This window comes from Trichomonas vaginalis, chromosome I (genome assembly GCF_026262505.1).
Source record: "Trichomonas vaginalis G3 chromosome I, whole genome shotgun sequence".
NCBI lineage: Eukaryota > Parabasalia > Trichomonadida > Trichomonadidae > Trichomonas > Trichomonas vaginalis.
In genome coordinates, this window is record NC_067203.1 from 7,417,940 (window position 1) to 7,432,206 (window position 14,267).

General features: G+C 33.1%; 2 protein-coding genes and 2 pseudogenes across 4 annotated transcripts, besides 1 other annotated feature; 2 read left to right on the forward strand and 2 right to left on the reverse strand.

The window, feature by feature from the left end:
- Positions 1-10,593: part of a mobile genetic element that runs on past the window's edge.
- On the forward strand, positions 44-748 carry TVAGG3_0946180 (annotated as a pseudogene). The gene has a single exon. A coding segment is annotated over exon 1 (705 nt).
- TVAGG3_0946190 (His-Me finger endonucleases family) lies at positions 7,747-8,451 on the reverse strand (the record flags this gene model as incomplete). Its single annotated transcript, XM_051253112.1, has 1 exon — positions 7,747-8,451. One exon carries the CDS (start codon positions 8,449-8,451, stop codon positions 7,747-7,749), a length of 705 nt encoding a protein of 234 aa, XP_051078686.1.
- On the forward strand, positions 8,552-9,812 carry TVAGG3_0946200 (annotated as a pseudogene). The gene has a single exon. A coding segment is annotated over exon 1 (1,261 nt).
- A 2,142-nt stretch (positions 10,594-12,735) lies between the features above and the next one.
- TVAGG3_0946210 (uncharacterized protein) lies at positions 12,736-13,427 on the reverse strand (the record flags this gene model as incomplete). The annotated part of the gene is made up of 1 exon (XM_001315670.2): positions 12,736-13,427. A coding segment is annotated over one exon (692 nt), but the record flags the coding sequence as incomplete, so codon positions are not given.
- Positions 13,428-14,267: the final 840 nt, after the last annotated feature.

Genomic DNA, 14,267 nt, shown 5'->3' on the forward strand with positions numbered 1-14,267 from the left:
TCAAAATTCGTACAACATAACTTTTTAACATTAGTGAAAGAACATGAGCGAAACAACAACATCTAACATTACAGAAGAAGTCAATGACAATGCCGATGAAAACATTACAGAAGGAGCTAGTGAAAATATTGACGAGTTCAGTGAGGAAGAAGATATTGAGGACGTCAATGAGAACGTTAGTGGGGAACAAACTCAATGGGAAACATTGAGAAATCATGAAGATTATGAGATTTGTACGACATATCCTTTTACTATTCGTCGAAAGAAAGACAAACATATTATGAGTGAATGCTTAAATAATTATGGTTATATTGTGCTTAGTTTAAACAACAAAATGTACATTTAAAGCATAGAATTATTGCAGAACAGTGGATTGAAAATCCAAACAATTTGAAAGAAATAGACCATATAAATCATGATAGAACGGACAACAGAATCTCAAACCTTCGTTGGTGTTCTAGATCTGAAAACAATAGAAATAAAAGCAAGTATGGCGATATAGTTTATGAGTTCGTTGATGAAATATCTGACGAAGCTGTTGAAATAACAGATTATGGTAAGCATTCGTTTGAGTTCTACTACTATGTTGAGAATGAGGACGCATTCTATTATTATACAGGTCTTAACTATCGAAAACTTCATATAAACTTTACAAAAACAGGTGCTGCTTATGTTTGTATGATAGATACAGAAAACAAGAGTGTAATTTATCATAAACAAATTCAAACGCTTGTACGGCTTCATGTAGGACAAACATTATTTTTCAACACTAACGCCAACACGTAGGACAAACATTCATGACTAACATTACTGTATAAACTTCATAATGTTTTGTCAAGACTTCATCGTAAATGTTTTGTCATGATTTCATCGTAAATGTTTTGTCATGATTTCTTCGTAAATGTTTTGTCGAAACTTCTTCGTAAACACTTTGTCAAGACTTCTTCGTATATTTTGTCAAGACTTCATCGTCATGACTTCATCGTCAATGATTTGTCATGACTTCATCGTTAATGCTTTGTCATGACTTCATCGTCATGACTTCATCGTATATGTTTTGTCATGACTTCATCGTAAATGCTTTGTCATGACTTCATCGTTAATGATTTGTCAAAACTTCATCGTAAATGTTTGTCAAAACTTCATCGTCAATGATTTGTCATGACTTCATCGTTAATGCTTTGTCATGACTTCATCGTCATGACTTCATCGTATATGTTTTGTCATGACTTCATCGTAAATGCTTTGTCATGACTTCATCGTTAATGATTTGTCAAAAACTTCATCGTAAATGTTTGTCAAAACTTCATCGTCAATGATTTGTCATGACTTCATCGTTAATGCTTTGTCATGACTTCATCGTCATGACTTCATCGTATATGTTTTGTCATGACTTCATCGTAAATGCTTTGTCATGACTTCATCGTTAATGATTTGTCAAAACTTCATCGTAAATGTTTGTCAAAACTTCATCGTCAATGATTTGTCATGACTTCATCGTTAATGATTTGTCAAAACTTTGTCATGACTTCATCGTTAATGATTTGTCAAAACTTTGTCATGATTTCATCGTAAATGATTTGTCAAGACTTCATCGTCATGACTTCATCGTAAATGATTTGTCAAAACTTTGTCATGACTTCATCGTTAATGATTTGTCAAGACTTCATCGTCAAAACTTCACCCTCATGAATTTGTCAAGACTTCTTCGTAAATGATTTGTCATGACTTCATCGTCATGACTTCATCGTAAATGATTTGTCAAAACTTTGTCATGACTTCATCGTCAATGATTTGTCAAGACTTCATCGTCAAGATTTCATCGCAAATGATTTGTCATGATTTCATCGTAAATGATTTGTCAAGACTTCTTCGTAAATACTTTGTCATGATTTCATCGTAAATGTTTTGTCAAAACTTCATCGAAACTAAACATAAATGCTTTGCCATGACTTCATCGTAAATGATTTGTCAAAACTTCATCGTAAATGTTTTGTCAAGGTTTCTTCGTCATGACTTCATCGTAAATGATTTGTCATGATTTCATCGTATATGTTTTGTCATGACTTCATCGTTAATGATTTGTCAAAACTTCATCGTAAATGTTTGTCAAAACTTCATCGTCAATGATTTGTCAAGACTTCATCGTAAATGTTTGTCAAAACTTCATCGTCAATGATTTGTCATGACTTCATCGTTAATGATTTGTCAAAACTTTGTCATGACTTCATCGTTAATGATTTGTCAAAACTTTGTCATGATTTCATCGTAAATGATTTGTCAAGACTTCATCGTCATGACTTCATCGTAAATGATTTGTCAAAACTTTGTCATGACTTCATCGTTAATGATTTGTCAAGACTTCATCGTCAAAACTTCACCCTCATGAATTTGTCAAGACTTCTTCGTAAATGATTTGTCATGACTTCATCGTCATGACTTCATCGTCATGACTTCATCGTAAATGATTTGTCAAAACTTTGTCATGACTTCATCGTCAATGATTTGTCAAGACTTCATCGTCAAGATTTCATCGCAAATGATTTGTCATGATTTCATCGTAAATGATTTGTCAAGACTTCTTCGTAAATACTTTGTCATGATTTCATCGTAAATGTTTTGTCAAAACTTCATCGAAACTAAACATAAATGCTTTGCCATGACTTCATCGTAAATGATTTGTCAAAACTTCATCGTAAATGTTTTGTCAAGGTTTCTTCGTCATGACTTCATCGTAAATGATTTGTCATGATTTCATCGTATATGTTTTGTCATGATTTCATCGTAAATGCTTCATCGTATATGATTTGTCATGATTTCATCGTATATGTTTTGTCATGACTTCATCGTAAATGATTTGTCATGATTTCATCGTATATGTTTTGTCATGATTTCATCGTAAATGCTTCATCGTATATGTTTTGTCGAACTTAAACGTAATGAGTGTAAATGACCCAAAAATAATGTTTAGGTGAAGAGGTGAGATCTCACCTGTTTTCTCACCTAATTTTTCACCCTCATGAATTTGTCAAGATTTCATCGTATATGTTTTGTCATGATTTCATCGTATATGTTTTGTCATGACTTCATCGTAAATGATTTGTCATGATTTCATCGTAATGAGTGTAAATGACCCAAAAATAATGTTTAGGTGAAGAGGTGAGATCTCGCCTGTTTTCTCACCTAATTTTTCACCCTTATGAATTTGTCAAGGTTTCATCGTATATGTTTTGTCATGATTTCATCGTAAATGATTTGTCATAATTTCATCGTATATGATTTGTCATGATTTCATCGTAAATGTTTTGTCATGATTTCTTCGTAAATGTTTTGTCATGATTTCATCGTATATGTTTTGTCAAGACTTCATCGTAAATACTTTGTCAAGACTTCATCGTAAATGATTTGTCAAGGTTTCATCGTATATGTTTTGTCATGACTTCTTCGTAAACACTTTGTCAAGATTTCATCGTAATGAGTGTAAATGACCCAAAAATAATGTTTAGAAGAATTTCCTCATATGATTGCTTCCCTCTTTCAAAATCATTGAAATCATGTCCATACTTTCACAACAAACCCTTATAATACTCTTCCCTAAAAATTATTTTTGTATGATTTACATCTAATGAAAAAGTTTAGAAGAATTTTCTTATTCTTTCTGACATATTTTTGTCTTTCCAGTACTCCCGCTCTAATGGTCCCAGATGTGTTGGCTTTGTTGTGAAAGTATGGACATGATTTCAATGATTTTGAAAGAGGGAAGCAATCATATGAGGAAATTCTTCCAAACATTATTTTTGGGTCATTTACACTCATTACGATGAAATCTTGACAAAGTGTTTACGAAGAAGTCATGACAAAACATATACGATGAAACCTTGACAAATCATTTACGATGAAACCTTGACAAATCATTTACGATGAAGTCTTGACGAAACATATACGAAGAAATCATGACAAAACATATACGATGAAATCTTGACAAAACATATACGATGAAGTCATGACAAAGCATTAACGATGAAGTCATGACAAATCATTTACGATGAAATCATGACAAAACATATACGATGAAATCATGACAAAGTCTTGACAAAGTATTTACGATGAAATCTTGACAAAGCATTTACGAAGAAATCATAACAAATCATTTACGATGAAGTTCGATGAAGCATTTACGATGAAGCATTTACGAAGAAATCATAACAAAGCATTTACGATGAAATCATGACAAAACATATACGATGAAATCTTGACAAAACATATACGATGAAATCTTGACGAAGCATTTACGATGAAATCTTGACAAAACATTTACGTATAGTTTCGATGAAGCATTTACGATGAAATCTTGACAAAGCATTTACGTTTAGTTTCGATGAAGCATTTACGATGAAATCTTGACAAATCATTTACGTTTAGTTTCGATGAAGCATATACGATGAAGTCATGACAAAACATTTACGATGAAATCATAACAAAGCATATACGATGAAATCATGACAAAACATATACGAAGAAGTTTATACAAAGCATTTACGATGAAACCTTGACAAATTCATAAGGGTGAAAAATTAGGTGAGAAAACAGGTGAGATCTCACCTCTTCACCTAAACATTATTTTTGGGTCATTTACACTCATTACGATGAAATCATGACAAATCATTTACGAAGAAATCATGACAAAACATTTACGAAGAAGTCTTGACAAAGTATTCACGATGAAACCTTGACAAATTCATAAGGGTGAAAAATTAGGTGAGAAAACAGGTGAGATCTCACCTCTTCACCTAAACATTATTTTTGGGTCATTTACACTCATTACGATGAAGTCTTGACAAAACATATACGATGAAATCATGACAAAACATATACGATGAAATCATGACAAAGCATTTACGATGAAGCATTTACGATGAAATCATGACAAAGCATATACGATGAAATTATGACAAATCATTTACGATGAAGTCTTGACAAAGTATTTACGATGAAGTCTTGACAAAACATATACGATGAAATTATGACAAATCATTTACGATGAAATCATGACAAAACATATACGATGAAACCTTGACAAATTCATAAGGGTGAAAAATTAGGTGAGAAAACAGGCGAGATCTCACCTCTTCACCTAAACATTATTTTTGGGTCATTTACACTCATTACGATGAAGTCTTGACAAAACATATACGATGAAATCATGACAAAACATTTACGAAGAAATCATGACAAAACATATACGATGAAATCATGACAAAGCATTTACGATGAAGCATTTACGATGAAATCATGACAAAGCATATACGATGAAATTATGACAAATCATTTACGATGAAGTCTTGACAAAGTATTTACGATGAAGTCTTGACAAAACATATACGATGAAATCATGGCAAAGCATTTACGATGAAGCATTTACGATGAAATCATGACAAAGCATATACGATGAAATCATGACAAAGCATATACGATGAAATTATGACAAATCATTTACGATGAAGTCTTGACAAAGTATTTACGATGAAGTCTTGACAAAACATATACGATGAAATCATGACAAAACATTTACGAAGAAATCATGACAAAACATTTATGATGAAATCATGACAAATCATATACGATGAAATTATGACAAATCATTTACGATGAAGTCTTGACAAAGTATTTACGATGAAGTCTTGACAAAACATATACGATGAAATCATGACAAAACATTTACGAAGAAATCATGACAAAATCTTGACAAAGTATTTACGATGAAATCTTGACAAAGCATTTACGAAGAAGTCATGACAAAGTCTTGACAAATCATTTACGAAGAAGTCATGACAAAGTCTTGACAAAACATTTACGATGAAACCTTGACAAATTCATAAGGGTGAAAAATTAGGTGAGAAAACAGGTGAGATCTCACCTCTTCACCTAAACATTATTTTTGGGTCATTTACACTCATTACGATGAAGTTCGATGAAGCATTTACGATGAAGTTCGATGAAGCATTTACGATGAAGCATTTACGATGAAATCATGACAAAGCATATACGATGAAATTATGACAAATCATTTACGATGAAATCATGACAAAACATATACGATGAAATCTTGACAAATTCATGAGGGTGAAAAATTAGGTGAGAAAACAGGTGAGATCTCACCTCTTCACCTAAACATTATTTTTGGGTCATTTACACTCATTACGATGAAATCATGACAAAACATTTACGAAGAAATCATGACAAAACATATACGATGAAATCATGACAAAGCATTTACGATGAAGCATTTACGATGAAATCATGACAAAGCATATACGATGAAGTCATGACAAAACATTTACGTTTAAGTTCGACAAAACATATACGATGAAGTCATGACAAAACATTTACGATGAAGTTCGATGAAGCATTTACGTTTAAGTTCGACAAAGCATATACGATGAAATCTTGACAAAGTCTTGACAAAGTATTTACGATGAAGTCATGACAAAGTCATGACAAAGCATATACGATGAAATCTTGACAAATTCATGAGGGTGAAAAATTAGGTGAGAAAACAGGTGAGATCTCACCTCTTCACCTAAACATTATTTTTGGGTCATTTACACTCATTACGATGAAATCATGACAAATCATTTACGAAGAAATCATGACAAAACATTTACGATGAAGTCTTGACAAAGTCTTGACAAATCGTTAACGATGAAGTCATGACAAAACATATACGATGAAATCATGACAAATCATTTATGTTTAGTTTCGATGAAGTTTTGACAAAACATTTTCGATGAAATCATGACAAAGTATTTACGAAGAAGTCTTGACAAATCATTTACGATGAAATCATGACAAATCATTTGCGATGAAGTCATGACAAAGTTTTGACAAATCATTTACGATGAAGTCATGACAAAGTTTTGACAAATCATTTACGATGAAGTCATGACGAAGAAACCTTGACAAAACATTTACGATGAAGTTTTGACAAATCATTTACGATGAAGTCATGGCAAAGCATTTATGTTTAGTTTCGATGAAGTTTTGACAAAACATTTTCGATGAAATCATGACAAAGTATTTACGAAGAAGTCTTGACAAATCATTTACGATGAAATCATGACAAATCATTTGCGATGAAGTCATGACAAAGTTTTGACAAATCATTTACGATGCAGTCATGACGATGAAGTCTTGACAAATCATTTACGAAGAAGTCTTGACAAATCATTAACGATGAAGTCATGACAAAGTTTTGACAAATCATTTACGATGAAATCATGACAAAGTTTTGACAAATCATTAACGATGAAGTCATGACAAAGTTTTGACAAATCATTAACGATGAAGTCATGACAAATCATTGACGATGAAGTTTTGACAAATCATTAACGATGAAGTCATGACAAAGCATTTACGATGAAGTCATGACAAAACATATACGATGAAGTCATGACGATGAAGTCATGACAAAGCATTAACGATGAAGTCATGACAAATCATTGACGATGAAGTCATGACGATGAAGTCTTGACAAAACATATACGAAGAAGTCTTGACAAAGTGTTTACGAAGAAGTTTCGACAAAACATTTACGAAGAAATCATGACAAAACATTTACGATGAAATCATGACAAAACATTTACGATGAAGTCTTGACAAAACATATACGACGAAGTTTATACAGTAATGTTAGTCATGAATGTTTGTCCTACGTGTTGGCGTTAGTGTTGAAAAATAATGTTTGTCCTACATGAAGCCGTACAAGCGTTTGAATTTGTTTATGAATAAAATTACACTCTTGTTTTCTGTATCTATCATACAAACATAAGCAGCACCTGTTTTTGTAAAGTTTATATGAAGTTTTCGATAGTTAAGACCTGTATAATAATAGAATGCGTCCTCATTCTCAACATAGTAGTAGAACTCAAACGAATGCTTACCATAATCTGTTATTTCAACAGCTTCGTCAGATATTTCATCAACGAACTCATAAACTATATCGCCATACTTGCTTTTATTTCTATTGTTTTCAGATCTAGAACACCAACGAAGGTTTGAGATTCTGTTGTCCGTTCTATCATGATTTATATGGTCTATTTCTTTCAAATTGTTTGGATTTTCAATCCACTGTTCTGCAATAATTCTATGCTTTAAGTACATTTTGTTGTTTAAACTAAGCACAATATAACCATAATTATTTAAGCATTCACTCATAATATGTTTGTCTTTCTTTCGACGAATAGTAAAAGGATATGTCGTACAAATCTCATAATCTTCATGATTTCTCAATGTTTCCCATTGAGTTTGTTCCCCACTAACGTTCTCATTGACGTCCTCAATATCTTCTTCCTCACTGAACTCGTCAATATTTTCACTAGCTCCTTCTGTAATGTTTTCATCGGCATTGTCATTGACTTCTTCTGTAATGTTAGATGTTGTTGTTTCGCTCATGTTCTTTCACTAATGTTAAAAAGTTATGTTGTACGAATTTTGAACAGAATTTAGAGCAGTTATGAAACAATGAAGTATTTTTACTCTATTGAAAGGAACTATGAGAGTGAAGTACATGACAGCAATGACAAAAGGAACTAATATCAAACCTAATGAAATCGCTCACGAGGACATAGAGCTTAACAAGTACTTTGTGGAGTATCTTATAAGTGAAGAGTATGTAAGACCTTACTTCATGTTTGACAGCATGAATGAGGATGTTATTTCATGGTTAAAGAATATAAGCAATGTTTTCGGTAAGTACGTCATAGATGACAAAGATCTTGTTGTATTTTATGAGACAGCAATACGAACACAGGAACTAATGGATATTATGCACTCAACAGCAAAGAAAGGATTTAGTACTATTGGCATGAATGAACATTGCAGGAATGACATATACAACCTATGCTCACGAAAGCCTTACACAAAAGCAATACAAATGATAGAACATAAGTGTCTAAGGTCAGCAAATGAAATCATTACTGTCAGTGGTTATGAAAGAACTGTTAGCAAAGATGAGTGGAAACAGCTATTCATATTAAGGAAGGACGTTGCTGAACTAGTTAAACCTGTTGCACAAACATTGTTTCAGATAAGACCAGCAATGACTAAGAACCCTTTGACCTTACTCAATGAGACCATAGAGGTTGAAGATAATGACATGAAAGAACTAGGAATGAATGAGAGAAGTTGTGAAGGATGTTTGAGTCAAAACACATGGTTCTTCAGAGCTGTTAAAAACTTAGTAAAGAACGACAGAAATATTTTATAGAGAAGTATTGCAAAGGATGTGTAAATGAATTGCTTGAAATAGAACTTAGAGACACTTTCACACTAAAGGACTTGAGAAGAAATAAGTACATGAGTGAAGAAGGTATTGACATAGCTAGTGTTATAAATGACTTAAGAAGATGTGTTGTTGTTATTGACGGAGCACGTATGACATATCTAGTGAAAGATTATGATGGAATACGAGACACAACAACACTTGTGTCAGTAGATAGCAAGGAATTCAATAAGCTCATGAAGAGTGTTTATGTAGGACGTATTGAAGAGAAGGATGTGAACGCACTGATGATTTATGAAGCGGGTCAGAACAAGAACTATCTTATGAAGTCAGGCATGAGATTCTTTGACGAAAGAGATGACATTTACAGCTATTTCAGAGGATATGAGTATGAGGTACTGAATGAAGTAGATGAAAGCATTATTGAAGGATATTTGAAACATGTTCACGATGTCATATGTAATGAGGATGAAGAGCTTTATGAGTATGTTTTGAACTGGTTCGCCTACATCGTTCAAAATCCTTGTGGAAAGACTGGAACAGTACTTTTGTTAATAGGAAAGCAAGGAACTGGTAAGAATGTACTTAGTAATGTTCTATGCGAGCTCATTAGCAAGTACGCCAACAATAATATAACGGCAATAGAGAATGTGGTTGGTAGATTCAATGCTGCTATTGAGAACATGAAGCTCATCGTATGCAATGAACTAAGCTCATGCGATACGTCTAAGGTCATGAACCACGACGCACTAAAGTCAATAGTAACAGAGACTCAGTTGGACTTAAATCAGAAGTGTCAGCCAGTAAGAAAGATAGAGAATGTTTGTAATATCATCATGATATCTAACAACTTCAACTCAGTAAAGATTGACAAAGACGACAGAAGATTTGTTGTCATTGACGTAAGCAGCAGATACAAAGGAAATTACGAATATTTCTCAAATCTCATTGAAAGCTTTAATGAAGAGTTTTATTCAAACTTACTGACGTACTTCATGAAGAAAGATTTAAGTGAATTTGATGTAAGGAAGATACCATTCACCAGGGCTAAACAAGAACTCATCGAAATGAACAAAACACCTTACCAAATGTTTTACGAGGAGTTCTATGAAAAGTTTGTATCCGGATAGAATTGTACAGAGTGCTACAGAAGATATAAAGAATTTGCGAAGGAAAATGAATTCTTTGCATGTAGTTCAAATGTATTTGGTGGCAAGATGAGAGAATTTGTGAAGAGAAGTAGAAAGCGAGACGGTTCTGCAAGAAGTTATATTTACGAAGCAAGTATGTTATTAGAAGGTCGTGGAAAGAAAGAAACAGTGAATTATGAGGAAGTGCTTGAAAAATTCATGGAGTACATGGGAAGCAATATAACATACAACAAAGACATATACAGTGAGTTTAAGTACTACTGTGAACAGCATGAGATTGAAGTAATGAGTAAAGGAGACTTTGAAACGCTTATGAAAGACAGTAAGGAGGTCGTTCATGAGAACAGTATTGAAATAGTTCATGAGAACAGTGAGGAGGTCATACATGAATGCAATGATGAAATAGTTCACGATGTCGTTCGTGAAGAAGCCATTGCAACAAAGAATGAGATAAAGGATTTCATAGAACTTAACAAGGAGGAGTTTAAAGAAGGCTATGAGGTGAAAAGATGTGAAGAAGATTTCTTGGCGTATTTGAAGAAAAAGAGACTAAAGCCAATGGCTCAAAATAAGTTTCAATCGATGTTTGAAAAGAAACGTTTGAGCTATGGTGGTGTAAGAAGCACATATTACTTTGTTAAGAAGTGAGGACATTTATTTTTGTCGTTAGTGTTGGAGTTTGTGTTTGTTGTTAGTGTTTGTCATTTGTGCTGAGGTTAGTACTTGAGTTAGTGTTGGAGTTTGTGTTTGTTGTTAGTGTTTGTCATTTGTGCTGAGGTTAGTACTTGAGTTAGTGTTGGAGTTTGTGTTTGTTGTTAGTGAGAGAATAAATTAAATCATGAACTTTGCCATGTTCTCTGTCCCTAGTAGTTTTCATTAAGTTCTGGAAATAATGAAAGTCATAAACTTTGCCATGGTCTCTGTCCCTAGTAGTTTTCATTATCTCACAGAGTTAATGAAAGTCATACTTTCTATCAGATGAAGCATGCAGATGAACATAACGAAAGTTAGTGAGTTTGCCACGAGTTATGAATAAAATATTGGAATATTAGATGAGATAGCTGATGAAACAGATGAAGATAAATTAAATCTTGGACTTTGCCACACTCTGTCCCTAGTTCCTCAAAAATCCTTGACAACGTTGCTTAGAAATTTTGGTTCAAAACCTCATCTGATTTTAATCTGTTATGCTACCTGTTAAGTTTCGCGAGATTATAAATGTCATGGAGTTATATAAAAAGGATGGACAGCTAGGGACACTGGAAGTACTTGTAAGGCTATCTGTTAAGATTGCATGAAATACTAAAAAGTCATGAAATCCATTATCGCTGTGCTAGCTTCACCTTAGAGTAAAATGACAAATAAAATCACTGAAGCAATGAAACAAAAGTTTTTTGGTAGAATACATTAAATCAGGAACTATTCCAGAAGGTTTTTACATTCATACTATGAAGGATGGTAGAGTTCAGTTTAGAAAGATAAAGCAACCATTAGATAAAGAAGGAATTTTGAGAAAGATTAAACTTCATGAGGACAACATTGCTGAACTTAGGAAGAAGTTAGAAGAGTTGGAGAAAGGAAGAGAGTTATAAAGCAATGAATTCAACAGGGTGAAAAAAGAGGTGAAAAAACAGGTGAGATCTCACCACTTCACCTAATTTATTTTGTGCTATGTTTTCATACGTGTGAGGGTGGTGATATCATTAATTTTTAAGTTTATTTTTTTATTTTATTTTTAAGTTTATTTTTATATAAATGACGAAAACTATTGAGATAACAAACTACAACGGTCATGAGTTCAAGAATTTGTTCTTCGTTCCTCGTGAAAATAATTCATATCAGATACGAGGGAGAAAGGGTAAAGTTAGTTTGAGCGTTTATGAAGGAATGAAGAATGGAAAGTTTATACAAGCATACGATACAAACGGTAAACGTGTTTCATTAGCTTTGTCAAACTTACAGGTATAACTATGACAGTGATTTTGACCTATATGAAGAAGAAAGTGAGTCAGAAGATTATGAGCTGTTATATGAAGCACAGCAATGGGAGGAGTTGCAATACTTTTGTAAGTGAGAACGTTTATTTTTTTACATTAGTGAGGTGAAGTGGTTGGCGGCTTTGTAAATATTTAAGGTTAAGTTATTGTTGTCGTTTGTGTTGTAAAATATACGTTAACGGTTTTGTAAAGTGTCAAATTCACATATAATGGGTAAGGAGGCGCGCAGTGACTCCGTACCCATGATATGTATACTAATTTGGATGGGCATCTTGATCCAAAAACCTCGACATGCTGGCGGCATATTTCAGCAACTTCCAGCAATTGATCCTTCAATGGTGAAATTGTTGGATGGTTCATTGCCGCCATATAAGCATTGTGTACCCTGTGGCAAATACAGGGTACAACAATGATTTCCTTCAACCATTGCACCTTGGATAAGGCAAGGATGGAATTATCCTTACCAGTAAGTGCAGCCAATTGTGCTGTTCCTCCATCAACTATGACACAGCCGATCTGCACGTGACAAACATGGATTGCCTTCAATCCATTATTGATCGCGAGTGTGTAGTTGGCAGTCTTCAATCCAGTCATTCTTTCTGTATGGGCTGGATAAGACTGAATTGGAAAGCAAGGATTTTCTAACACAAAGTCGAGTAAAGATCTCTTCTGTGTGGTACCTTTGTCTAGAGCGACACTAGCGTAAGGCATGCTGAACGTAGAGAAGCGCGCCATAATACTTGAATGAATCTCTTTGGATGTCTGTATGAGTATATCTTTGAGCTTATCGCGCTTGCAATGAGGGATTTTTTCCATTCCAACTTGTATTGCAGTTTTTCCATTCTCCTTTGATGTTGTATAGCCTAAACAAAAGCTATACACAATTAAGTTGTATATTTCGTCACTTTCCCCTGTGCTGAGAGAGATATTATGCTTTGCTAATAGGATAGCTAATCTGCGAAAAATTCCATCAGCATTAAATTCAACAGAACCTTCCATTTGTGATTCTGTAGATAATATAAAATTTCGAATATCTTTTTGTTTTGCACTATCAGGGAAACATTCATGAAGCTTCCCATTGCTGATTTCTTTTTTAGGTGATCATCTCTTTTTTTAAAGGCGCATCTGAATGAATCTCCATCTTGGGTGGGAACCTGAGCAGTACAACCATAATCCAATGTTTGGATTTTGCATTATACTCTAATTTTTCATAAGTCCTTTCATCACCAGGATATTTTTCATATCTGGAATTTGTCATTGCTTATATAAAAATGATTAAATTTGTGTCTTTTTTAATTTTTTACACAATATACTTAAAATACTATTTTCAACATTTTTTAAAATAAAAATTTTTAAAATAATCTCTAAGAAAAAATTCTATTTGTGTTATTGTTACATTCATAACATCATCTAGAGTGATATAAACTAAGTATCAATATTTTGAAATTGAACACGCCAAAAATTTGATAATCTACATTCAATATTTTGTAAGTGGCGTACTTTTTGAATACTCGCCATACGCCTTGGAGTTCTCAATTTTGAATTCGCCTTTATTTGGGCGACCTCAGAAAAATACGCCATTAAGAAAATATTGTATGAGATTTTAAAATTGAACACGCTCTACCTTAAGGAATTAAATTTATTCAGATATAATAAACGAGTGCTTAAAAAATGTATTTAATCGCTTATGTAAGTTCCAAAAAAATCACGAAAATAAAAAAATCAAGATTAAAATTTTATTTTTAATTTTTGAATTTCTCAAATGGCGAAATTTTTGGGCGAACAAAAAAAATGTACGCCCGGTCAAATGGCGTAATTAGCGCATCCCTATTTTAAACA